This window comes from Lampetra fluviatilis, chromosome 69 (genome assembly GCF_964198595.1).
Source record: "Lampetra fluviatilis chromosome 69, kcLamFluv1.1, whole genome shotgun sequence".
Lineage (NCBI taxonomy): Eukaryota > Metazoa > Chordata > Hyperoartia > Petromyzontiformes > Petromyzontidae > Lampetra > Lampetra fluviatilis.
The window spans coordinates 5,824,706-5,852,445 of NC_136343.1; the positions used below are offsets into that span (position 1 = coordinate 5,824,706).

General features: G+C 56.0%; 3 protein-coding genes across 4 annotated transcripts in view; 2 read left to right on the top strand and 1 right to left on the bottom strand.

Annotated features, from left to right (window-relative positions):
- LOC144952694 (ankyrin repeat and LEM domain-containing protein 2-like) overlaps positions 1–4,693 on the top strand; it is a 21,405-nt gene extending 16,712 nt beyond the window's left edge. Inside the window, exons 7-9 of the mRNA XM_078883172.1 lie at positions 475–541; positions 4,412–4,655; positions 4,690–4,693. Coding sequence (XP_078739298.1) covers positions 475–541; positions 4,412–4,655; positions 4,690–4,693 — 315 coding nt within the window. The remainder of the gene's footprint in view (positions 1–474; positions 542–4,411; positions 4,656–4,689) is intronic.
- Positions 4,694–7,793: 3,100 nt separating this feature from the next.
- Positions 7,794–20,688, top strand: LOC144952620 (uncharacterized). 2 transcript variants are annotated; one of them, XM_078883104.1, is made up of 5 exons: positions 7,794–7,834; positions 9,776–9,909; positions 14,673–15,795; positions 18,380–18,511; positions 18,932–20,688. In XM_078883104.1, exons 3-5 carry the CDS (start codon positions 15,245–15,247, stop codon positions 19,005–19,007), a joined length of 759 nt encoding a protein of 252 aa, XP_078739230.1. In that variant the 5' UTR covers positions 7,794–7,834; positions 9,776–9,909; positions 14,673–15,244; the 3' UTR covers positions 19,008–20,688. The 2 variants fall into 2 exon arrangements, with proteins under 2 accessions (XP_078739230.1, XP_078739229.1); XM_078883103.1 differs by lacking the exon at positions 7,794–7,834 and adding an exon at positions 8,103–8,143.
- A 3,474-nt stretch (positions 20,689–24,162) lies between these two features.
- The window catches only part of LOC144952744 (ribosomal protein S6 kinase beta-2-like), a 55,346-nt gene continuing 51,768 nt past the window's right edge, over positions 24,163–27,740 (bottom strand). The window contains exons 14-15 of the mRNA XM_078883235.1: positions 25,688–25,815; positions 24,163–25,062 (exon numbers count right to left, since the gene is read on the bottom strand). Of these exons, the coding sequence (XP_078739361.1) occupies positions 24,786–25,062; positions 25,688–25,815 (405 nt within the window). The 3' untranslated portion in view covers positions 24,163–24,785. The remainder of the gene's footprint in view (positions 25,063–25,687; positions 25,816–27,740) is intronic.

Genomic DNA, 27,740 nt, shown 5'->3' on the forward strand with positions numbered 1-27,740 from the left:
CCACCATCACCACCATCACCACCACCACCATCACCACCATCACCATCATCATCACCATCACCACCATCACCATCACCACCACCACCACCATCACCACCACCACCACCATCACCACCACCATCACCACCATCACCACCACCACCATCACCACCATCATCACCACCATCACCACCACCATCACCACCATAATCACCACCACCACCATCATTGTTGATGTGTGTGTGTGGTTGTTGTTGTTGTTGTTGATGTTGTTGTTTGTGTTGTTGTTGTGTGTGTGGTTGTTGTTGTTGATTTGTTGTTGATGTGTGTGTGTGGTTGTTGTTGTTGTTGTTGTTGATGTTGTTGTTGTTGTTTGTGTTGTTGTGTGTGTGGTTGTTGTGTGTGTGTGGTTGTTGTTGTTGATGTGTGTGTGTGGTTGTTGTTGTTGATGTGTGTGGTCGTTGTTGTTGTTGTTGTTGGTGTTGTTGTGTGCAGGTGATCTGTGACCGCAGTGCGGTGAAGACGGCAGAGCTGAAGGCCAAGATCCTCAGCTACCTGGAGAGTACGCAACAACCACAACACCAACAACAACAACAACATTAACATCAACAACAACAACAACATCAACAACACACACACAGACACACACACACACACATACACACACACAGACACACAGACACACACACACACACAGACACACACACAGACACACACAGACACACACAGACACACACAGACACACACAGACACAGTGACACACACAGTGACACACACAGACACACACACAGACACACACACAGTGACACATACACAGTGACACACACACAGACACACACACAATGACACACACAGACACACACACAGTGACACACACACACACAGACACACAGTGACACACAGACACACACACACACAGTGACACACACACACAGACACACACACACAGTGACACATACACAGTGACACACACACAGACACACACACAATGACACACACAGACACACACACAGTGACACACACAGACACACAGTGACACACAGACACACACACACAGTGACACACACACACAGACACACACACACACACACACAGTGACACACACACAGTGACACAAACACAGTGACACACACACAGTGACACACACAGACACTCACACAGTGAGACACACACACAGACACACACACAGTGACACACACACACAGACACACACACACAGTGACACAGTGACACACACACAGTGACACACACACAGACACACACACACACAGTGACACACACACAGTGACACACACACAGTGACACACACACAGTGACACACACACAGTGACACACACAGAGTGACACACACAGACACTCACACAGTGAGACACACACACAGACACACACACAGTGACACACACACACAGTGACACACACACAGTGACACACACACAGACACACACACACACAGTGACACACACACAGTGACACACACACAGACACACACAATGACACACACAGACACACACACAGTGACACACACACAGACACACACACACACAGACACACAGTGACACACACACACACAGTAACATACACACAGTGACACACACAGACACACGCACACACAGTGACACACACACACACAGTGACACACACACACAGTGACACACACACAGTGACACACACAGAGAGAGTGAGAGGCACACACAGAGACACACAGTGAGACACACACAGACACACACACACACAGACACACACACACAGACACACACACAGACACACACACACACAATGACACACACAGTGACACACACACAGACACACACACACAGACACACACACACACAATGACACACAGACACACACACACAGACACACACACAGACACACACACACACAATGACACACAGACACACACACAGTGACACAAACACACACAGACACACACAATGACACACACACACAGACACACACACAGTGACACAAACACACACAGTGACACACACACACAGTGACACACACACAGACACACACACAGTGACACAAACACACACAGTGACACACACTAACCACCCTCTGCACCACACACACAGTGACACACACACACACAGTGACACACACACAGTGACACACACAGACACACACACAATGACACACACACACAGACACACACACACATACACACAGTGACACACACACACAGTGACACAAACACACACAGTGACACACACTAACCACCCTCTCCACCACACACACAGTGACACACACACACACAGTGACACACACACAGTGACACACACAGACACACAACAACAACAACAACCGCCATTCGCCACTAAGTGGCGGTGACGTCACCACGACGCTTGTGCCAGGCCATGTGCACCCTGAGGCCACGTGAAGTGTCGAACGCCCGCTGGCAGGAGGTCACGGGGCAGACCCAGGTGCCACGGGTCGACTGACCGAGATGACCGAGATGACTGGCTGATGCACCACCTGTGCCCCCTACTGTGCCAACTCGCTGTGCTTTAGCCACCCGGCGCTCCGCTCGTTGTTGTGAGCGTCGCTCCTCCGCCCTCCGTTGTTGTCGGAGGGCGACTGCCTCCAACTGCCCAGTAGCGTCCTTCACGAGCCTCCTCCACTGAGGCCGATCTTGACACCGCTGGTACCAGTCATCGGCAAGTCCACTCAGCTCCACGTCCTCCTGTACCACATCACTCCATCTCTTCTCTAGCCCGTGCCGCGCCCGTTTAGCCCCCTCGATCCGGCCAAACAAAAGCTGTTTAGGCATGCGGTGGCTGGGCATGCGGGCTACATGACCCAGCCAACGCAGCCTTGCCTGCCGGAGGAGCTCACTGATGGGACTTTGCCCAGATCTTTCAAGGACTTGTGAGCTCCTCACACAATCCAGCCTGGTTAAACCCAGGATGGATCGTAGGCAGGCCAGCCTAAATGTTTCCAACCGGCGAAGATGCTCCACTAGGGGGGTCCACGTTTCGCAAGCGTAGAGAAGGGAGGGAATGACCGTGGCCGAGAAGACCTGAAGCTTCGTGCGGAGCGACAGACCAGGTAGCTTCCACACAGCGTTACGCAACCGATGAAAAGATATTGCCGCTCGACTGATTCGGAGTGAGACCTCTGCTGATAAACTGGAGCCGGTCATAAGCACACTGCCCAGGTATGGGAAACTCTCCACTCTCTCCACAACTGCCCCATCACCGATTGGGAGTTGTGGGGGTGGAGTGCCAGATGGTACAAAATACCCAGGCAGGTGCTTAGTTTTGGTGGGGCTGATGGTAAGGCCCCACCTCTTAGTGGCACGCTCCAGTCTCAGCAGCAGCGTCTCCAACTCCTCTTCTGAATGAGCAGCTATTACCAAATCATCGGCATACATAACGTGGTTGACCAATAGGGAGCCATCCCTTGATCGCACCCGGGCGTCGATCAGCCTCCCATTATATCTGTACCAAATGGTAATTCCCCCGGTACAGCTATTGAAGGCTTCACGAACTACGCAGTAGAAATAGATGTTAAATAATGTGGGAGCCAGAGGACATCCCTGTCGCACCCCAAGGTGTACAGGGAAAGGCTCCGACTCCCGGCCACGTAGTTTTACCCGGGCCCGCTCACCATCATGAAGGTCCTTAATGATCGTGAGCAGAGGGTCAGGGACTCCGAAAGCACGAAGAACAACCCAGAGCCCAGTCCTACTGATGGTATCATAGGCCTTGACCAGGTCAATAAAGCAGAGATGTAGGTCTTGTTGGAATTCCCTACACCTCTGCTGTAGCAGACGGACAGAAAATATGGCATCTGTGCAGGAGGACCGCCCTTTCCTGAAACCGCATTGGGGCTCCGCAAGCCTCTCCTCAGCGTGCCTGGCAAGGCGATGTTGAATAATCCTTGCCAGGACCTTACCCGGCACACTGAGGAGTGAGATGCCCCTGTAGACACACATACAATGACACACACACACAGAACACACACACATACACACAGTGACACAAACACACACAGTGACACACACTAACCACCTCTCCACCACACACACAGTGACACACACACACAGACACACACACAATGACACACAGACACACACACAATGACACACTGACACACACACTAACCACCCCTCTCCACCACCACCACACACACACACACAGTGACACACACACAGACACACACACAGACACACACACACAGTGACACACACACACACAGACACACACACACAATGACACACACAGACACACACACACAGTGACACACACACACACAGACACACACACACAATGACACACACAGACACACACACACAGTGACACACACACACAGACACACACACACAATGACACACACAGACACACACACACACAATGACACACACAGACACACACACACACAATGACACACTGACACACACACACTAACCACCCTCTGCACCACACAGACCGCTGCTTCGTGCCTCTGCTGCGTTCTCCGCTGGAGCCTCTCTCCCCTCCCGTGATCGCCCTGCCGTGTCCACCCTCCCCCTCATTCAACCCCCTCTCGCCACCACCACCACCACGCCCCGGTGGTGGTGGCGGTGGTGGTGGCGGCGGCGGCGGCGGTGGTGGTGGTGGTGGGGGGGCGGTGGGCGGGGAGACATCATCTCCGCTGTGGCAGCAGCAGCAGCAGCAGCAGCAGCTTGCGCTGCGAGCTTTCGCTGGGCCTATGAGCCCATCACAGGTAGGTGGAAGGAGGGGGTGGTGGGTGGGGGGGAGGGCTTGGTGGGGGGGAGGTGGGTGAGGGGGAGGGGGGAGGGGGGGTTGGTGGGTGGGGGGGGAGGAGGTGGTGGGTGGGGGGAGGGCTTGGTGGGGGGGAGGGGGGGTTGGTGGGTGGGGGGGAGGGGTTGGTGGGTGGGGGGAGGGCTTGGTGGGGGGGAGGGGGGAGGGGGGGGTTGGTGGGTGGGGGGGAGGGGTTGGTGGGTGGGGGGGAGGGGGTTGGTGGGTGGGGGGGGAGGGTGGGGTTGGTGGTGGGGGGGGCGGTGGGCGGGGAGACATCATCTCCGCTGTGGCAGCAGCAGCAGCAGCAGCTTGCGCTGCGAGCTTTCGCTGGGCCTATGAGCCCATCACAGGTAGGTGGAAGGAGGGGGTGGTGGGTGGGGGGGAGGGCTTGGTGGGGGGGAGGGGGGTGAGGGGGAGGGGGGGGTTGGGTGGGTGAGGGGGGAGGGGGGTGGGGGGGGGGTTGGTTGGTGGGGGGGAGGGGGGGTGGGGGGGTGAGGGGGAGGGGTGAGGGGGGAGGGGGGGTTGGTGGGTGGGGGGAGGGGTTGGTGGGGGGGTGAGGGTGAGGGGGAGGGGGGAGGGGGGGTTGGTGGGTGGGGGGAGGCTGTCTCTCTCCCCGTGTCTCTCTCCCCGTGTCTCTCTCCCCATCTCTCTCTCCCCGTGTCTCTCCCCGTGTCTCTCCCCGTGTCTCTCCCCGTCTCTCTCCCCGTGTCTCTCTCCCCGTGTCTCTCTCCCCGTGTCTCTCCCTGTGCAGGCCCTGGAGCTGCGTAGGCTGTGGCGAGTCTCCCCGTGTCTCTGTGTCTCTCCCCGTGTCTCTCCCTGTGTCTCTCTCTGTGTCTCTCCCTGTGTCTCTCCCCGTGTCTCTCCCCGTGTCTCTCCCCGTGTCTCTCCCCGTGTCTCTCCCCGTGTCTCTCCCCGTGTCTCTGTGTCTCTCCCCGTGTCTCTCTCCCCGTGTCTCTCTCCCCGTGTCTCTCTCCCCGTGTCTCTCCCTGTGCAGGCCCTGGAGCTGCGTAGGCTGTGGCGAGTCTCCCCGTGTCTCTGTCTCTCCCTCCCCGTGTCTCTCTCCCCGTCTCTCTCCCCGTGTCTCTCTCTCCGTGTCTCTCCCTGTGCAGGCCCTGGAGCTGCGTAGGCTGTGGCGAGTCTCCCCGTGTCTCTGTGTCTCTCCCTGTGTCTCTCCCCGTGTCTCTCCCCGTGTCTCTCCGTGTCTCTCTCCCCGTGTCTCTCCCCGTGCAGGCCCTGGAGCTGCGTCGGCTGTGGCGAGTCTCGCCGAGGAACCAAACTTTGCTGCACGCCATCAACTCTGATCCCGAGAGAGGCCCAGAGCACGTGGGCAGGTGAGGAGACCACTCACTCACTCACCACTCACTCACCACTCACTCACCACGCACACACTCACCACTCACTCACTCACCACACACGCCATCAACTCTGATCCCGAGAGAGGCCCAGAGCACGTGGGCAGGTGAGGAGACCACACGCTCACTCACCACGCACACTCACTCACTCACTCACCACACACTCACTCACCACACACTCACCACGCTCACCCACCACTCACTCACTCACCACACACGCCATCAACTCTGATCCCGAGAGAGGCCCAGAGCACGTGGGCAGGTGAGGAGACCACTCACACACTCACCACTCACTCACTCACTCACCACACACACACTCACCACACACACACTCACCACACTCACCACACACACCATCAACTGTGATCCCGAGAGAGGCCCAGAGCACGTGGGCAGGTGAGGAGACCACACACTCACCACACACTCACCACACACACACTCACCACACTCACCACACACGCCATCAACTCTGATCCCGAGAGAGGCCCAGAGCACGTGGGCAGGTGAGGAGACCACTCACACACTCACCACGCTCACTCACCACGCTCACCACACACACACCACACACTCACCACACACTCACTCACCACACACTCACTCACCACACTCACCACACACACCATCAACTCTGATCCCGAGAGAGGCCCAGAGCACGTGGGCAGGTGAGGAGACCACACACTCACTCACCACACACTCACCACGCTCACTCACCACTCACTCACCACACACTCACCACGCTCACCACACACTCACTCACCACACACTCACCACACACACGCTCACCACACGCTCACTCACCACGCACTCACCACACACTCACCACACACTCACTCACCACACACGCCATCAACTCTGATCCCGAGAGAGGCCCAGAGCACGTGGGCAGGTGAGGAGACCACACGCTCACTCACCACTCACACGCTCACCACACACTCACTCACCACACACTCACCACGCTCACTCACCACTCACTCACCACACACTCACCACTCACTCACCACACACACCATCAACTCTGATCCCGAGAGAGCCCCAGAGCACGTGGGCAGGTGAGGAGACCACCCACTCACCACTCACTCACCACGCTCACTCACCACTCACTCACCACACACTCACCACGCTCACTCACCACTCACTCACCACACACACGCTCACCACACACTCACTCACCACACACTCACCACGCTCACTCACCACTCACTCACCACACACTCACCACTCACTCACTCACCACACACGCCATCAACTCTGATCCCGAGAGAGCCCCAGAGCACGTGGGCAGGTGAGGAGACCACACGCTCACTCACCACTCACTCACCACGCTCACTCACCACTCACTCACCACACACACGCTCACCACACACTCACTCACCACACACTCACCATGCTCACTCACCACCCACTCACCACACTCACCATCAACTCTGATCCCGAGAGAGGCCCAGAGCACGTGGGCAGGTGAGGAGACCACTCACACACTCACCACTCACTCACCACACACTCACCACACACACTCACCACTCACTCACTCACCACGCTCACTCACCACACACGCCATCAACTCTGATCCCGAGAGAGGCCCAGAGCACGTGGGCAGGTGAGGAGACCACACACTCACCACACACTCACCCACTCACCACACACTCACCACACGCTCACTCACCCACTCACCACACTCACCACACACTCACTCACCACACTCACCACACACGCCATCAACTCTGATCCCGAGAGAGGCCCAGAGCACGTGGGCAGGTGAGGAGACCACTCACACACTCACCACTCACTCACTCACCACTCACTCACTCACCACGCTCACCACACACACTCACCACGCTCACTCACCACGCTCACTCACCACGCACACACACTCACTCACACACTCACCACACACTCACCACTCACTCACTCACCACACACTCACCACTCACTCACCACTCACTCACTCACCACACACACACTCACCACACTCACCACACTCACCACCCACTCACTCACCACGCACTCACTCACCACACACACCATCAACTCTGATCCCGAGAGAGGCCCAGAGCACGTGGGCAGGTGAGGAGACCACACACTCACTCACCACACACACACTCACCCACGCTCACCACACACTCACTCACCACTCACTCACCACACACACACCACACACACTCACCACACACTCACCACACACACACTCACCCACGCTCACCACACACACCACACACACTCACCACACACACGCTCACCACACTCACCACACTCACCACACACACACTCACCACACACTCACTCACCACACACTCACCACTCACTCACTCACCACTCACTCACCACTCACTCACCACACACTCACCACACACTCACCACACACTCACCACACACTCACCACTCACTCACCACTCACACACTCACCACACACTCACTCACCACACACTCACCACACACTCACCACACTCACCACACACTCACCACACTCACCACACACTCACCACACACTCACCACACACACTCACCACACACACGCTCACCACACTCACCACACTCACCACACACACACTCACCACACACACACTCACCACACACTCACTCACCTCACACTCACCACTCACTCACTCACCACTCACTCACCACTCACTCACCACACACTCACCACACACTCACCACACACTCACTCACCACTCACTCACCACTCACACACTCACCACACACTCACTCACTCACCACACACTCACCACACACTCACCACACACTCACCACACACTCACCACACTCACCACACACTCACCACACACTCACCACACACACCACACACACTCACCACACACACGCTCACCACACTCACCACACTCACCACACACACACTCACCACACACTCACTCACCACACACTCACCACTCACTCACTCACCACTCACTCACCACTCACTCACCACACACTCACCACACACTCACCACACACTCACTCACCACTCACTCACCACTCACACACTCACCACACACTCACTCACTCACCACACACTCACCACACACTCACTCACCACGCATCTCACCACGCTCACCACACACTCACCACTCACTCACCACTCACTGACCATGCTCTCACCACGCTCACCACACACACCACACTCACCACACACACGCCACGCTCACCACGCACACGCTCACCACACACACATAGCTTTGTCTGTGTGTGTGGTGTGTGTAGTACATAGACGCTGCTGCTGCTGCTCGCTAGCTAACAGCACTTGCCCCTACAGCCCTGCTAGAGGCTACCTGGGGGTAGCTTTGTCTGTGTGTGTGGTGTGTGTAGTACGTAGACACTGCTGCTGGCTAGCTAACAGCACTTGCCCCTACAGCCCTGCTAGAGGCTACCTGGGGTAGCTTTCTCTGTGTGTGTGGTGTGTGTAGTACATAGACACTGCTGCTGCTACTGGCTAGCTAACAGCACTTGCCCCTACAGTCTGATCGAGGCTACCTGGGGTAGCTTTGTCTGTGTGTGTGGTGTGTGTAGTACATAGACGCTGCTGCTGCTGCTACTGGCTAGCTAACAGCACTTGCCCCTACAGTCTGATGAAGGCTACCTGGGGGTAGCTTTGTCTGTGTGTGTGGTGTGTGTAGTACGTAGACACTGCTGCTACTGGCTAGCTAACAGCACTTGCCCCTACAGTCTGATTGAGGCTACCTGGGGGGCCCTTTGCCTTCGCAGGTGCCTGGCCCACTCTCTAGGCCTCGCCTGGTCCGAGTACTGGGAATTCCTCGGCGCCTTTCTGGACCTCGGCTCGACCGAGGGGCTCGAAACGCTGGAGGCTTATCTCCGTGGCGACCGCCGCCGTAGCAACGGTAAGCCGGCCGTCGCCAACGGCAACCGGCGAACCGGCATCGCCAAGGCAACCGCGCTGCACCATAGACTCAACACTGCACCGTAGACTCAACACTGCACCGTAGACTCAACACTGCACCATAGACTCAACACTGCACCATAGACTCAACACTGCACCATAGACTCAACACTGCACCGTAGACTCAACACTGCACCATAGACTCAACACTGCACCATAGACTCAACACTACACCATAGACTCAACACTGCACCATAGACTCAACACTGCACCATAGACTCAACACTGCCCATAGACTCAACACTGCACCACAGACTCAGCACTGCACCATAGACTCAACACTGCCCATAGACTCAACACTGCCCATAGACTCAACACTGCACCATAGACTCAAATCTGCCCATAGACTCAACACTGTCACCCATAGACTCAACACTGCACCATAGACTCAACACTGCACCATAGACTCAACACTGCACCATAGACTCAACACTGCCCATAGACTCAACACTGCACCATAGACTCAACACTGCACCATAGACTCAACACTGCACCATAGACTCAACACTGCCCATAGACTCAACACTGTCACCCATAGACTCAACACTGCACCGTAGACTCGGCACTGCACCGTAGACTCAGCACTGTCACCCATAGACTCAGCACTGCACCATAGACTCAACACTGCCACCCATAGACTCAGCACTGCACCATAGACTCAGCACTGCACCATAGACTCAGCACTGCACCATAGACTCAGCACTGCACCGTAGACTCAGCACTGCACCATAGACTCAGCACTGCACCATAGACTCAACACTGCACCGTAGACTCAACACTGCACCATAGACTCAGCACTGCACCGGAGACTCAACACTGCACCATAGACTCAACACTGCACCATAGACTCAACACTGCACCATAGACTCAACACTGCCCCATAGACTCAGCACTGCACCGTAGACTCAACACTGCCCATAGACTCAACACTGCACCATAGACTCAACACTGCACCATAGACTCAACACTGCACCATAGACTCAACACTGCACCATAGACTCAACACTGCACCATAGACTCAACACTGCACCATAGACTCAACACTGCACCATAGACTCAACACTGCCCCATAGACTCAACACTGCCCCATAGACTCAACACTGCACCATAGACTCAACACTGCACCATAGACTCAACACTGCCCCATAGACTCAACACTGCCCCATAGACTCAACACTGCACCATAGACTCAACACTGCACCATAGACTCAACACTGCCCCATAGACTCAACACTGCCCCATAGACTCAACACTGCACCATAGACTCAACACTGCACCATAGACTCAACACTGCACCATAGACTCAACACTGCACCATAGACTCAACACTGCACCATAGACTCAGCACTGCACCATAGACTCAACACTGCCACCCATAGACTCAACACTGCCACCCATAGACTCAACACTGCACCATAGACTCAACACTGCACCATAGACTCAACACTGTCACCCATAGACTCAACACTGCACCATAGACTCAACACTGCACCATAGACTCAGCACTGCACCATAGACTCAACACTGCCACCCATAGACTCAACACTGCACCATAGACTCAGCACTGCACCATAGACTCAACACTGCCACCCATAGACTCAACACTGCACCATAGACTCAGCACTGCACCATAGACTCAGCACTGCACCATAGACTCAACACTGCCACCCATAGACTCAACACTGCACCATAGACTCAACACTGCACCATAGACTCAGCACTGCACCATAGACTCAACACTGCCACCCATAGACTCAACACTGCACCATAGACTCAACACTGCACCATAGACTCAACACTGCCCATAGACTCAACACTGCACCATAGACTCAACACTGCACCATAGACTCAGCACTGCACCATAGACTCAACACTGCACCATAGACTCAACACTGCCCATAGACTCAACACTGCACCATACACTCAGCACTGCACCATAGACTCAGCACTGCACCATAGACTCAACACTGCACCATAGACTCAACACTGCCCCATAGACTCAACACTGCACCATAGACTCAACACTGCCACCCATAGACTCAACACTGCACCATAGACTCAACACTGCACCATAGACTCAACACTGCACCATAGACTCAACACTGCACCATAGACTCAACACTGCACCATAGACTCAGCGCTGTCACCCATAGACTCAACACTGCACCATAGACTCAACACTGCCCCATAGACTCAGCACTGCACCATAGACTCAACACTGCACCATAGACTCAACACTGCCCATAGACTCAACACTGCACCATAGACTCAACACTGCACCATAGACTCAACACTGCCCCATAGACTCAGCACTGCACCATAGACTCAACACTGCACCATAGACTCAACACTGCACCATAGACTCAGCACTGCACCATAGACTCAACACTGCCCCATAGACTCAGCACTGCACCATAGACTCAACACTGCACCATAGACTCAACACTGCCCATAGACTCAACACTGCACCATAGACTCAACACTGCACCATAGACTCAACACTGCACCATAGACTCAGCACTGCACCATAGACTCAACACTGCACCATAGACTCAACACTGCACCATAGACTCAACACTGCCCATAGACTCAACACTGCACCATAGACTCAGCACTGCACCATAGACTCAGCACTGCACCATAGACACAACACTGCCCATAGACTCAACACTGCCCCATTGACTCAGCACTGCACCATAGACTCAGCACTGCCACCCATAGACTCAACACTGCCCATAGACTCAGCACTGCACCATAGACTCAACACTGCCCCATAGACTCAACACTGCACCATAGACTCAACACTGCACCATAGACTCAGCACTGCACCATAGACTCAACACTGCCCCATAGACTCAACACTGCACCATAGACTCAGCACTGCACCATAGACTCAGCACTGCACCATAGACTCAACACTGCCCATAGACTCAACACTGCCCCATTGACTCAGCACTGCACCATAGACTCAGCACTGCCACCCATAGACTCAACACTGCCCATAGACTCAGCACTGCACCATAGACTCAACACTGCCCCATAGACTCAACACTGCACCATAGACTCAACACTGCACCATAGACTCAACACTGCACCATAGACTCAACACTGCACCATAGACTCAACACTACACCATAGACTCAACACTGCACCATAGACTCAACACTGCACCATAGACTCAACACTGCACCATAGACTCAACACTGCACCATAGACTCAACACTGCACCATAGACTCAACACTGCACCATAGACTCAACACTGCACCATAGACTCAACACTGCACCATAGACTCAACACTGTCCATAGACTCAACACTGCACCATAGACTCAACACTGCACCATAGACTCAACACTGCACCATAGACTCAACACTGCACCATAGACTCAGCACTGCCACCCATAGACTCAACACTGCCCATAGACTCAACACTGCACCATAGACTCAACACTGCACCATAGACTCAACACTGCACCATAGACTCAACACTGCACCATAGACTCAACACTGCACCATAGACTCAACACTGCACCATAGACTCAACATTGCACCATAGACTCAGCACTGCCCATAGACTCAGCACTGCACCATAGACTCAACACTGCACCATAGACTCAACACTGCCACCCATAGACTCAGCACTGCACCATAGACTCAACACTGCACCATAGACTCAACACTGTCACTCATAGACTCAGCACTGCACCATAGACTCAACACTGTCACTCATAGACTCAACACTGCACCATAGACTCAACACTGTCACTCATAGACTCAACACTGCACCATAGACTCAACACTGTCACTCATAGACTCAGCACTGCACCATAGACTCAACACTGCCACCCATAGACTCAACACTGCACCATAGACTCAGCACTGTGGGTCTCTGTGTATCTCTGTGGGTCTCTGTGGGTCTCTGTGGGTCTCTGTGGGTCTCTGTGTGTCTCTGTGGGTCTCTGTGGGTCTCTGTGGGTCGCTGTGTGTCTCTGTGGGTCTCTGTGTCTCTCTGTGGGTCTCTGTGGGTCTCTGTATCTCTGTGTGTCTCTGTATATCTCTGTGGGTCTCTGTGTATCTCTGTGGGTCTCTGTGTATCTCTGTGGGTCTCTATGTGTCTCTGTGGGTCTCTGTGTGTCTCTGTGGGTCTCTGTGTATCTCTGTGTGGCTCTGTGGGTCTCTATGTGTCTCTGTGTATCTCTGTGGGTCTCTATGTGTCTCTGTGGGTCTCTATGTGTCTCTGTGGGTCTCTGTGTATCTCTGTGGGTCTCTGTGGGTCTCTGTGTGTCTCTGTGGGTCTCTATGTGTCTCTGTGGGTCTCTGTGTATCTCTGTGGGTCTCTGTGGGTCTCTATGTGTCTCTGTGGGTCTCTATGTGTCTCTGTGGGTCTCTGTGTATCTCTGTGTATCTCTGTGTATCTCTGTGTGTCTCTGTGGGTCTCTGTGTATCTCTGTGGGTCTCTGTGGGTCTCTATGTGTCTCTGTGGGTCTCTATGTGTCTCTGTGGGTCTCTGTGTATCTCTGTGGGTCTCTGTGGGTCTCTATGTGTCTCTGTGGGTCTCTATGTGTCTCTGTGGGTCTCTGTGTATCTCTGTGGGTCTCTGTGTATCTCTGTGGGTCTCTATGGTAAACATGAGCATGGTTTTAGTTCTAAAGATGCGTGAAATGCACAAACCACATCGGATTATCATCGTCGTCGCTGTCGCAGGTAACGGCGGCTCTCCGTTGACAACAACATCAGCATCATCAGCAGCATCAGCAGCAGCAGCAGCATCATCATCAGCAGCAGCAGCAGCATCAGCGTCGCGATCGGGCGTTGAGCGAGCCGGCAGGTCGCGTTCCGTCGCGACCAACCTCACCGCCACGTTCAACAAACTCGCCGCAGCGTCGGCATCAGCAGCATCATCATCAGCATCAGCAGCAGCAACATCATCAGCAGCAGCAGCAACATCATCAGCAGCATCATCATCAGTAGCATCATCATCATCAGTAGCAACATCATCATTGTCATCAGCAGCATCATCAGCATCATCAGCAACAGCATCATCATCATCAGCAGCACCATCATCATCAGCAGCACCATCATCATCAGCAGCACCATCATCATTAACATCATCATCGTCATCAGCAGCATCATCAGCATCATCATCATCATCAGCAGCATCATCAGCAGCAGCAGCATCATCATCATCATCAGCATCATCATCAGCAGCAGCATCATCAACATCATCATTGGACAAGTCTGGGCCCATCACCAATGGCCGAGACCGATCGGGATGCATGACAGATCTGGGAACGACTTCCCAGCCGCGGATGGACTCCGGACAGAACGTGGAGGAGGTGGTGGAGGTGGTGGAGGTGGTGGAGGTGGTGGAGGTGGTGGAGGTGGTGGAGGTGGTGGATGATGATGATGATGATGAGGAGGAGGGATGGAAGACTCCTCCAGAGAGCCCTGCTTACGAGACGCCTCCGGAAAGTCCAGAGCAACTCCCCGTGGCCTGCGGCGATGTTGGTGGTGGTGGTGATGGTGGTGGTGGCGGTGACGATGGTGGTGATGGCGGTGATGGTGGTGGTGGCGGTGATGGTGGTGGTGATGGTGGTGATGGTGGCGATGGTGGCGACGATGGCGACGATGTTGGCGATGGTGGTGATGGTGGCGACGATGGTGGCGATGGTGATGGTGGCGACGATGGTGGTGGTGATGGTGGCGATGGTGGCGATGGTGATGGTGGCGACGATGGTGGCGATGGTGGCGATGGTGATGGTGGCGATGATGGCGGTGAGAGAGTGGAGGAGTGCTTTGGAGGCAAACCGCTTCTCTATCTGCTAGGGTGAGCCACCATCTCTCCACCCGTGTCTCTCTCCCCGTGTCTCTCTCCCCGTGTCTCTCTCCCCCCGTGTCTCTCCCCGTGTCTCTCTCACCGTGTCTCTCACCGTGTCTCTCTCCCCGTGTCCCTCTCCCCGCATCTCTCTCCCCGTGTCTCTCTACCCGTGTCTCTCTACCCGTGTCTCTCTACCCGTGTCTCTCTCCCCATGTCTCTCTCTCCCCGTGTCTCTCTCTCTCTACACCATGTCTCTCTCTACACCGTGTCTCTCCCCGTGTCTCTCTCACAGTGTCTCCCGCCGTGTCTCTCCGTGTCTCTCTCACCGTGTCTCTCTCCCCGTGTCTCTCTCCCTGTGTCTCTCTCCCTGTGTCTCTCTCCCTGTGTCTCTCTCCCCGTGTCTCTCTCTTCCCGTGTCTCTCCCCGTGTCTCGCTCCCTCACCGTGTCTCTCTCCCCGTGTCTCTCTCCCCGTGTCTCTCTCTCTCTACACCGTGTCTCTCCCCGTGTCTCTCTCACCGTGTCTCCCGCCGTGTCTCTCCGTGTCTCTCTCACCGTGTCTCTCTCCCCGTGTCTCTCTCCCCGTGTCTCTCTCCCCGTGTGTCTCCCCGTGTCTCTCTCCGTGTCTCTGTGTCTTCGTGTCTCTCTCCCCGTGTCTCTCTCTCCCCGTGTCTCTCCCCGTGTCTCTCTCCCTCCCCGTGTCTCTCTCCCCGTGTCTCTCTCACCGTGTCTCTCTCCCCGTGTCTCTCTCCCCGTGTGTCTCCCCGTGTCTCTCTCCGTGTCTCTGTGTCTTCGTGTCTCTCTCCCCGCGTCTCTCTCCCCGTGTCTCTCTCTCCCCGTGTCTCTCCCCGTGTCTCTCTCCCTCCCCGTGTCTCTCTCCCCGTGTCTCTCTCCCCGTGTCTCTCTCACCGTGTCTCTCTCTCTCTACACCGTGTCTCTCCCTGTGTCTCTCTCACCGTGTCTCTCTCCCGCCGTGTCTCTCCGTGTCTCTCTCACCGTGTCTCTCTCTCTCTCCGTGTCTCACTCCCCGTGTCTCCCCGTGTCTCCCCGTGTCTCTCTCTCCCCGTGTCTCTCTCTCTCCCCGTGTCTCTCCCTCACCGTGTCTCTCTCCCCGTGTCTCTCTCTCCCCGTGTCTCTCTCCGTGTCTCTCCCCGTGTCTCCCCGTGTCTCCCCGTGTCTCTCCCTCACCGTGTCTCTCTCCCCATGTCTCTCTCTCTCCCCGTGTCTCTCTCTCTCTCCGTGTCTCTCTCCCCGTGTCTCCCCGTGTCTCTCCCTCACCGTGTCTCTCTCCCCGTGTCTCTCTCTCTCCCCGTGTCTCTCTCTCTCCGTGTCTCTCTCCCCGTGTCTCTCCCTGTGTCTCCCCGTGCCTCTCCCTCACCGTGTCTCTCTCCCCGTGTCTCCCCGTGTCTCTCTCACCCTGTCTCTCTCCCCGTGTCTCTCTCCCCGTGTCTCTCTCCCCGTGTCTCCCCGTGTCTCTCTCTCCGTGTCTCCCCGTGTCTCCCCGTGTCTCTCCCTCACCGTGTCTCTCTCCCCGTGTCTCCCCGTGTCTCTCTCCCCGTGTCTCCCCGTGTCTCCCCGTGTCTCTCCCTCACCGTGTCTCTCTCCCCGTGTCTCTCTCCCCATGTCTCTCTCACCCTGTCTCTCTCCCCGTGTCTCTCTCCCCGTGTCTCCCCGTGTCTCTCTCCCCGTGTCTCTCCCTCTCCGTGTCTCTCTCCCCGTGTCTCTCTCCCCGTGTCTCCCCGTGTCTCTCTCCCCGTGTCTCCCCGTGTCTCTCCCTCACCGTGTCTCTCTCCCCGTGTCTCCCCGTGTCTCTCTCACCCTGTCTCTCTCCCCATGTCTCTCTCCCCGTGTCTCTCTCCCCGTGTCTCCCCGTGTCTCCCCGTGTCTCTCCCTCACCGTGTCTCTCTCCGTCTCTCTCTCCCCGTGTCTCGCTCCCTCACCGTGTCTCTCTCCCCGTGTCTCTCTCCCCGTGTCTCTCTCCCCATGTCTCTCTCACCCTGTCTCTCTCCCCGTGTCTCTCTCCCCGTGTCTCCCCGTGTCTCTCTCCCCGTGTCTCTCCCTCTCCGTGTCTCTCTCCCCGTGTCTCTCTCCCCGTGTCTCCCCGTGTCTCCCCGTGTCTCTCTCCCCGTGTCTCCCCGTGTCTCTCCCTCACCGTGTCTCTCTCCCCGTGTCTCCCCGTGTCTCTCTCACCCTGTCTCTCTCCCCGTGTCTCTCTCCCCGTGTCTCTCTCCCCGTGTCTCCCCGTGTCTCTCTCCCCGTGTCTCCCCGTGTCTCCCCGTGTCTCTCCCTCACCGTGTCTCTCCCCCCATGTCTCTCTCCCCGTGTCTCTCTCCCCGTGTCTCTCTCCCCGTGTCTCCCCGTGTCTCTCTCCCCGTGTCTCTCTCCCCGTGTCTCCCCGTGTCTCCCCGTGTCTCTCCCTCACCGTGTCTCTCTCCCTGTGTCTCTCCGTGTCTCTCGCCCCGTGTCTCCCCGTGTCTCCCCGTGTCTCTCCCTCACCGTGTCTCTCCCCCCGTGTCTCTCTCCCCGTGTCTCTCTCACCCTGTCTCTCTCCCCGTGTCTCTCCCCCCCCCCCCCCCCCCTCTGTGTATCCATCAGGGACGTGCCATCCAAACTGGACCAGGATGTTTTGGTTGCCGTGGGCGACGCTCCGCTCGATCGCTCCCGGTTACCGCTCGTGTTGGCGTGGCAACGGCGGGTGCTCAACCACAGCCTGGCTCAGCGACAGCAGTGAGTGAGCCAGGCTGAGGCTCTCAGAGCCACACTGAGGCTCCCACAGGGTTCAGTGTTAATCTCTGAGTGAGGCTCCCACAGGGTTCAGTGTTAATCTCTGAGGCTCACAGAGCCAGACTGAGGCTCCCACAGGGTTCAGTGTTAATCTCTGAGGCTCACAGAGCCAGACTGAGGCTCCCACAGGGTTCAGTGTTAATCTCTGAGGCTCACAGAGCCAGACTGAGGCTCACAGAGCCAGACTGAGGCTCACAGAGCCAGACTGAGGCTCACAGAGCCAGACTGAGGCTCACAGAGCCAGACTGAGGCTCACAGAGCCAGACTGAGGCTCACAGAGCCAGACTGAGGCTCACAGAGCCAGACTGAGGCTCGCAGAGCCAGAGTGAGGCTCACTCTCTGTGTGTGCTGTGACCCCTCTAGGTGGCTGAGCCCTTTCAAGTCGGTGGGCAGGATGCCTCAGGGCTGCAACAGGCCGGGTGCCACACACGCGTCCTGAGGGGCTATAGGGTCACGGTGGCCGTGCCTCATCCCATACAGATCCCATACAGAAACCCCACTGATCCCATACAGAACTACAGTCTCATCCCATATAGATCCAATACAGAAACCCAGTCTCATCCCATATAGAACTAGTCTCATCCCATATAGAAACCCATCTCATCCCATACAGATCCCATACAGAACCCCACTGATCCCATATAGAACTACAGTCTCATCCCATATAGAACTAGTCTCATCCCATATAGATCCCATACAGAAACCCAGTCTCATCCCATATAGAACTACAGTTTCATCCCATACAGAAACCCAGTCTCATCCCATATAGAACTACAGTTTCATCCCATACAGAAACCCAGTCTCATCCCATATAGAAACCCATCTCATTCCATACAGAACCCCAGTCTCATCCCATATAGAAACCCATCTCATCCCATATAGATCCCATACAAAACCCCAGTCTCATCCCATACAGAAACCCATCTCATCCCATACAGAAACCCAGTCTCATCCCATATAGAACTACAGTCTCATCCCATACAGAACCCCAGTCTCATCCCATATAGAACTCCAGTCTCATCCCATATAGAAACCCATCTCATCCCATACAGAAACCCATCTCATCCCATACAGAAACCCAGTCTCATCCCATACAGAAACCCATCTCATCCCATACAGAAACCCAGTCTCATCCCATACAGAAACCCAGTCTCATCCCATACAGAAACCCATCTCATCCCATATAGATCCCATACAGAACCCCACTGATCCCATATAGAAACCCAGTCTCATCCCATATAGAAACCCAGTCTCATCCCATACAGATCCCATACAGAAACCCAGTCTCATCCCATATAGAACCCCGTACCCTCACACCACCACCTCTATGCAACTGTTTTTTACAAAGTTCCTGTCGGCTCGAACTTGTGAAATCATTTTAAATAAAAACCCCAAAAAAAAACTAATCAGCACAGACATCGTGTCGACAAAGATGATCATGATGATGATGATAAGATCAAGATAATGATGATAAGATGATTAAATTTTGACTTAAAGCTTTCGTGACTGCAGGAATTCATATTCACCTTCTCGGTTCTTTCGGTAAAGTCACGTAGAATGGAATTGTTTTATTATGTTTTATTTTATTATTTTTCCTTCTACGTGACGACTTTACCGAAAGAACCAAGAAGATGAATCCCTGCAGTCACGAAAGAAGCTTTACATCGAAATTTTTTAGTTTATTATGTTTTATTTTTATTATAAAAGAATCATTTTATTATGTAAAAATTTTATTATTTCCCTTCTACGTGACGACTTTACCGAAAGAACCAAGAAGATGAATCCCTGCAGTCACGAAAGCTTTAAATCGGAATTTTTTATTTTATTATGTTTTATTTGTATTATAAAAGAATCATTTTATTATGTTTTAATTTTATTATTTTATTACTTCCCTTCTACGTGACGACTTTACCGAAAGAACCAACAAGAGGATGATGATAATTCGATAACAGGATGATGCTGACGATCATTATAAGATGATAAGATTATTAAATGATAAATGTAAGAGTTGTGTGGGGGCCAATGCTCTGGAAACATTGGTCCTGCGAGACACGGAGGAGTGGAAAGTCAACACAACAACACAAACTACTCTAGGAAAGTGAACAACAAAACGACTACCCCCCACTTGCACACCCCCCCCCCACTCTCCTGTCGTCTGTGTCTCTGTGTGTGTGTGTGTCTCTGTGTGTGTCTGTGTGTGTGTGTCTCTGTGTGTGTCTGTGTGTCTGCGTGTGTCTCTGTGTGTCTCTGTGTGTGTCTGTGTGTCTGCGTGTGTGTGTGTGTCTCTGTGTGTGTCTGTGTGTGTGTGTGTCTCTGTGCGTCTCTGCGTGTGTCTGTGTATCTGTGTGTGTGTCTCTGTGTGTCTCTGTGTGTGTGTGTGTCTCTGTGTGTCTCTGTGTGTGTGTGTCTCTGTGTGTGTCTGCGTGTGTCTGCGTGTGTGTGTCTGTGTGTGTGTCTCTGTGTGTATGTGTGTCTGTGTTGAACTTCTTTCGTACCGTACGTAGCCGACCGCCCTAATCGGGAGGTGCATTGGTGGGAACAACAACAGCCACCACAACAACAATCACAAGCAGCAGATCGAAAGTTTTCAATAAAAAAAATCGATGCCAGTCTATGGGTCTATGTGTGGTGAGTCTGTGGGTCTCTGTGTGGTGAGTCTATGGGTCTCTGTGTGGTCAGTGTGTGGGTCTCTGTGTGGTGAGTCTGTGGGTCTCTGTGTGATGAGTCTATGGGTCTCTGTGTGGTCAGTGTGTGGGTCTATGTGTGGTGAGTCTGTGGGTCTCTGTGTGGTGAGTCTATGGGTCTCTGTGTGGTGGTGAGTCTATGGGTCTCTGTGTGGTGAGTGTGTGGGTCTCTGTGTGGTGAGTCTATGGGTCTCTGTGTGGTGAGTGTGTGGGTCTCTGTGTGGTGAGTGTGTGGGTCTGTGTGGTGAGTCTGTGGGTCTCTGTGTGGTGAGTCTGTGGGTCTCTGTGTGGTGAGTGTGTGGGTCTCTGTGTGGTGAGTGTGTGGGTCTCTGTGTGGTGAGTCTATGGCTCTCTGTGTGGTTCGTTTTTGGGTCTGTGTGGTGAGTCTATGGCTCTCTTTGCGGCGAGTCTATGGCTGTGTGGTGAGTGTGTGGGTCTCTGTGTGATGAGTGTGTGGGTCTCTGTGTGGTGAGTGTGTGGGTCTCTGTGGTGTGTGGGTCTCTGTGTGGTGAGTGTGTGGGTCTCTGTGTGATGAGTGTGTGGGTCTCTGTGTGGTGAGTGTGTGGGTCTCTGTGGTGAGTGTGTGGGTCTCTGTGTGGTAAGTGTGTGGGTCTGTGTGGTGAGTCTGTGGGTCTCTGTGTGGTGAGTCTGTGGGTCTCTGTGTGGGTCTCTGTGTGATGAGTGTGTGGGTCTCTGTGTGGTGAGTGTGTGGGTCTCTGTGGTGTGTGGGTCTCTGTGTGGTGAGTGTGTGGGTCTCTGTGGTGAGTGTGTGGGTCTCTGTGTGGTGAGTGTGTGGGTCTGTGTGGTGAGTCTGTGGGTCTCTGTGTGGTGAGTCTGTGGGTCTCTGTGTGGTGAGTGTGTGGGTCTCTGTGTGGTGGGTCTGTGGGTCTCTGTGTGATGAGTCTGTGTCTGTGTGGTGAGTCTTTGGGTCTCTGTGTGATGAGTCTGTGGGTCTCTGTGTGGTGAGTGTGTGGGTCTCTGTGTGGTGAGTGTGTGGGTCTCTGTGTGATGAGTGTGTGGGTCTCTGTGTGGTGAGTCTGTGGGTCTCTGTGTGGTGAGTGTGTGGGTCTCTGTGTGGTGAGTCTGTGGGTCTCTGTGTGGTGAGTCTGTGGGTCTCTGTGTGGTGAGTGTGTGGGTCTCTGTGTGGTGAGTCTGTGGGTCTCTGTGTGATGATGAGTCTGTGTGGTGAGTCTTTGGGTCTCTGTGTGATGAGTCTGTGGGTCTCTGTGTGGTGAGTGTGTGGGTCTCTGTGTGGTGAGTCTGTGGGTCTCTGTGTGGTGAGTCTGTGGGTCTCTGTGTGGTGAGTCTGTGGGTCTCTGTGTGGTGAGTCTGTGGGTCTCTGTGTGATGAGTCTGTGGGTCTCTGTGTGGTGAGTCTGTGGCTCTCTGTGTGGTGAGTCTGTGGCTCTCTGTGTGGTGAGTCTGTGGCTCTCTGTGTGGTGAGTCTGTGGCTCTCTGTGTCGTGAGTCTGTGGGTCTCTGTGTGGTGAGTGTGTGGGTCTCTGTGTGGTGAGTCTGTGGCTCTCTGTGTGGTGAGTCTGTGGCTCTCTGTGTGGTGAGTCTGTGGGTCTCTGTGTGGTGAGTGTGTGGGTTTCTGTGTGGTGAGTCTCTGTGTGGTGTGTGTGGGTCTGTGTGGTGAGTGTGCGTCTCTGTGTGGTGAGTCTGTGCGTCTCTGTGTGGCGAGTCTGTGGGTCTCTGTGTGGAGAGTCTATGTGTCTCTGTGTGGTGAGTCTGTGGGTCTCTGTGTGGTGAGTCTGTGCGTCTCTGTGTGGTGAGTCTGTGCGTCTCTGTGTGGTGAGTCTGTGCGTCTCTGTGTGGCGAGTCTGTGGGTCTCTGTGTGGAGAGTCTATGTGTCTCTGTGTGGTGAGTCTGTGCGTCTCTGTGTGGCGAGTGTGTGGGTCTCTGTGTGGTGAGTCTGTGGGTCTCTGTGTGGTGAGTCTGTGCGTCTCTGTGTGGTGAGTCTGTGGGTCTCTGTGTGGAGAGTCTGTGGGTCTCTGTGTGTGAGTCTGTGCGTCTCTGTGTGGTGAGTCTGTGCGTCTCTGTGTGGTGAGTCTGTGGCTCTCTGTGTGGTGAGTCTGTGGCTCTCTGTGTGGTGAGTCTGTGGCTCTCTGTGTGGTGAGTCTGTGGGTCTCTGTGTGGTGAGTGTGTGGGTCTCTGTGTGGTGAGTCTGTGGCTCTCTGTGTGGTGAGTCTGTGGCTCTCTGTGTGGTGAGTCTGTGGGTCTCTGTGTGGTGAGTGTGTGGGTTTCTGTGTGGTGAGTCTCTGTGTGGTGTGTGTGGGTCTGTGTGGTGAGTGTGCGTCTCTGTGTGGTGAGTCTGTGCGTCTCTGTGTGGCGAGTCTGTGGGTCTCTGTGTGGAGAGTCTATGTGTCTCTGTGTGGTGAGTCTGTGGGTCTCTGTGTGGTGAGTCTGTGCGTCTCTGTGTGGTGAGTCTGTGCGTCTCTGTGTGGTGAGTCTGTGCGTCTCTGTGTGGCGAGTCTGTGGGTCTCTGTGTGGAGAGTCTATGTGTCTCTGTGTGGTGAGTCTGTGCGTCTCTGTGTGGCGAGTGTGTGGGTCTCTGTGTGGTGAGTCTGTGGGTCTCTGTGTGGTGAGTCTGTGCGTCTCTGTGTGGTGAGTCTGTGGGTCTCTGTGTGGAGAGTCTGTGGGTCTCTGTGTGTGAGTCTGTGCGTCTCTGTGTGGTGAGTCTGTGCGTCTCTGTGTGGTGAGTCTGTGGGTCTCTGTGTGGAGAGTCTGTGGGTCTCTGTGTGTGAGTCTGTGCGTCTCTGTGTGGTGAGTCTGTGCGTCTCTGTGTGGCGAGTCTGTGGGTCTCTGTGTGGCGAGTCTGTGGGTCTCTGTGTGGTGAATGTGCGTCTCTGTCCCGTCCAACCAAATCAACAGCCACCGGGAGCTCCGTTCATCACTTCATCTTTATTTCTTTTAAGTTAAATCCCCCACACACCAACACCCCCCCCCCCCCCACAACTTTTTTGCCCAACCACCCCGGTCGCGTGTGTGTGGGGGGGGGGTTCCTGAGCTCCGAAAACAAAATGGTCGCCCCGCGGTAAAAAAAAAGTCGCCCATTTTTTATCATGCAGGCGGCCATTTTTTTTACATGGGGGCAGCCATTTTGTTTACATGATGGCAGCCATTTTTTTACGTGGGGGCGGCCATTTTGTTTCTGTGAGGGCAGCCATTTTTTTTACATGGGGCGGCCATTTTTATTTCATGGGGGCGGCCATTTTGTTTCTGTGGGCGTCCATTTTTTTACGTGATGGCGTCCATTTTTTTACCTGGGGGCGGCCATTTTTATTACGTGGGGGCGGCCATTTTGTTCACGTGATGGCAGCCATTTTTTTTTTTTTTTTTACACAGGTGAGAGGGGGGGAAAGGGGGGGGGGGGTGGCGTCGCCCATTTTTGTTTTTTACACCACGAAGGGCGAGACGACCTCACCGATTCATCAACCTCCATGCTCATTAAATGTTTCTTTCTTTTCCTTCCGTCACGGATTTGGCATCTTCACCGCCCCCCCCTCCCCTCCATCCGCCCCCGACCGAGGTTTCAGCCGTTGCCCGCCTTCCCCGGTTTGATCGGGAGGGGCGCGGAAGAGTTGTGTGCGGGGCTGTGGTGCGCCCGGTGCTTGGACGACGACGATGATGCGGCTGCCCCCCGTCGGCCATCTTGGTGCGCTTTTCCTCCCGGCCTGCCTCCTGCGGAGCGGGGAGGTGGTCCCCCAACTCCCGTTCCTCCCGCTCCTCCCGCTCCACCCGGGACGTTCCCGGCTGAGGGGTCGGCGGGGCAAGCGATGAACGGCTCCGAGAGGTTGAACTTGATTGGGCTGGGGAGGAGAAACGTCGGACAACGCAGGGAAGCAACGTCCCATTGACGACCCACAGAGACCCATAGAGATCCACCCACCCAGCCACTCACCCACCCAGCCACTCACCCACCCAGCCACTCACCCACCCACCCACTCACCCACTCACCCACCCACCCACTCACCCCGCCCGCCCAGCCCGCCCGCCCAGCCCGCCCGCTCACCCGCCCGCCCGCTCGCCCGCCCGCCCGCTCGCCCGCCCGCCCGCCCGCCCGCTCGCCCGCCCGCCCGCCCGCTCGCCCGCCCACCCACCCGCCCACCCACCCACCCACCCACTCACCCACCCACTCACCCACTCACCCACCCAGCCACCCACTCACCCACCGACCCACCCACCCACTCACCCACCCACTCACCCACCCACCCACTCACCCACCCAGCCACCCACCCACTCACCCACCCACGCACCCACTCCACCCACCCACTCCACCCACCCACTCACCCACCCACCCACTCACCCACCCACCCATTCACCCACTCACCCACCCACCCACCCACCCACTCACCCACCCACCCACTCACTCACCCACCCACCCACGCACCCACTCACCCCCCCCACCCCCCCCCAACCCCCCCCCCCACCCACCTGAGGGCCGAGTGGGGGGGGCTGCTGCCCCCGCTGTGGGCTCTGCAGCGTGGGGAGCGAACTTTTGGCTGGAAGGAGAATCGCTCCTTGACGCTGTGAAGCACAGACGGGGCCACGTAGGTGAAGCCCTGGGGGGGGGAGGGGCGGGGGGGGGGAGGGGGAGGGGGGAGCGGGGGGAGGGGCGGGAAAAGGGGTGAGTGGGTGAGTGAGTGGGTGAGTGGGTGGGTGGGTGAGTGGGTGGGTGAGTGGGTGAGTTAGTGGGTGAGTGAGTGAGTGAGTGGGTGGGTGGGTGAGTGGGTGGGTGGGTGCGTGGGTGGGTGCGTGGGTGGGTGAGTGGGTGGGTGGGTGAGTGGGTGGGTGTCTGAGTGGGTGGGTGGGTGAGTGGGTGTGTGGCTGGGTGGGTGAGTGGGTGAGTGAGTGAGTGGGTGGCTGGGTGGGTGAGTGGGTGGGTGAGTGGGTGTGTGGCTGGGTGGGTGAGTGGGTGAGTGGGTGGGTGAGTGGGTGGGTGGGTGAGTGGGTGTGTGGCTGGGTGGGTGAGTGAGTGAGTGGGTGTGTGGCTGGGTGGGTGAGTGGGTGGGTGAGTGGGTGTGTGGCTGGGTGGGTGGGTGAGTGAGTGGGTGTGTGGCTGGGTGGGTGGGTGAGTGAGTGGGTGGGTGGCTGGGTGGGTGAGTGGGTGGGTGAGTGGGTGAGTGAGTGGGTGTGTGGCTGGGTGGGTGGGTGAGTGAGTGGGTGTGTGGCTGGGTGGGTGGGTGAGTGAGTGGGTGTGTGGCTGGGTGGGTGAGTGGGTGGGTGAGTGGGTGTGTGGCTGGGTGGGTGGGTGAGTGAGTGGGTGTGTGGCTGGGTGGGTGGGTGAGTGAGTGGGTGTGTGGCTGGGTGGGTGAGTGGGTGTGTGGCTGGGTGGGTGGGTGAGTGAGTGGGTGTGTGGCTGGGTGGGTGGGTGAGTGAGTGAGTGGGTGGGTGGCTGGGTGGGTGAGTGGGTGGGTGAGTGGGTGTGTGGCTGGGTGGGTGGGTGAGTGAGTGGGTGTGTGGCTGGGTGGGTGGGTGAGTGAGTGGGTGGGTGGCTGGGTGGGTGAGTGGGTGGGTGAGTGGATGAGTGAGTGGGTGAGTGAGTGAGTGGGTGGGTGGGTGGGTGGGTGGGTGAGTGAGTGGGTGAGTGAGTGGGTGGGTGGGTGAGTGGGTGAGTGAGTGGGTGTGTGGCTGGGTGGGTGAGTGGGGGGGTGAGTGGGTGAGTGAGTGGTTGGGTGGGTGAGTGAGTGGGTGGGTGGGTGCGTGAGTGGGGGGGTGAGTGGGTGGGTGAGTGAGTGGGTGGGTGGGTGGGTGAGTGAGTGAGTGGGTGAGTGGGTGTGTGGCTGGGTGGGTGAGTGGGTGGGTGAGTGAGTGAGTGGTTGGGTGAGTGGGTGGGTGGGTGGGTGGGTGGGTGGGTGAGTGGGTGGGTGGGTGGGTGGGTGGCTGGGTGGGTGGGTGGGTGAGTGGGTGGGTGGGTGAGTGGGTGGGTGAGTGGGTGGGTGAGTGGATGTGTGGCTGGGTGGGTGGGTGAGTGAGTGGGTGTGTGGCTGGGTGAGTGAGTGGGTGAGTGAGTGGGTGAGTGGGTGGGTGAGTGGGTGTGTGGCTGGGTGGGTGAGTGGGTGGGTGAGTGGGTGAGTGAGTGGGTGAGTGAGTGGGTGGGTGGGTGAGTGGGTGAGTGAGTGAGTGGGTGGGTGCGTGAGTGGGGGGGTGAGTGGGTGGGTGAGTGAGTGGGTGTGTGGCTGGGTGGGTGAGTGAGTGAGTGGGTGTGTGGCTGGGTGGGTGAGTGGGTGGGTGAGTGGGTGTGTGGCTGGGTGGGTGGGTGAGTGAGTGGGTGTGTGGCTGGGTGGGTGGGTGAGTGAGTGGGTGGGTGGGTGGCTGGGTGGGTGAGTGGGTGGGTGAGTGGGTGGGTGAGTGGATGAGTGAGTGGGTGAGTGAGTGAGTGGGTGGGTGGGTGGGTGGGTGAGTGGGTGAGTGAGTGAGTGGGTGGGTGGGTGGGTGAGTGGGTGAGTGAGTGGGTGTGTGGCTGGGTGGGTGAGTGGGGGGGTGA

What these genes read in the sequence shown, in the direction of transcription:
- LOC144952620 (XM_078883104.1), top strand. Translation starts at nt 15,245, where the DNA reads ATGACAGATCTGGGAACGACTTCCCAGCCGCGGATGGACTCCGGACAG. An exon ending in CCGCTTCTCTATCTGCTAGG is followed by an intron (nt 15,796 to 18,379) that starts GTGAGCCACCAT and finishes TGTATCCATCAG; the next exon opens with GGACGTGCCATCCAAACTGG. An exon ending in AGCCTGGCTCAGCGACAGCA is followed by an intron (nt 18,512 to 18,931) that starts GTGAGTGAGCCA and finishes TGACCCCTCTAG; the next exon opens with GTGGCTGAGCCCTTTCAAGT.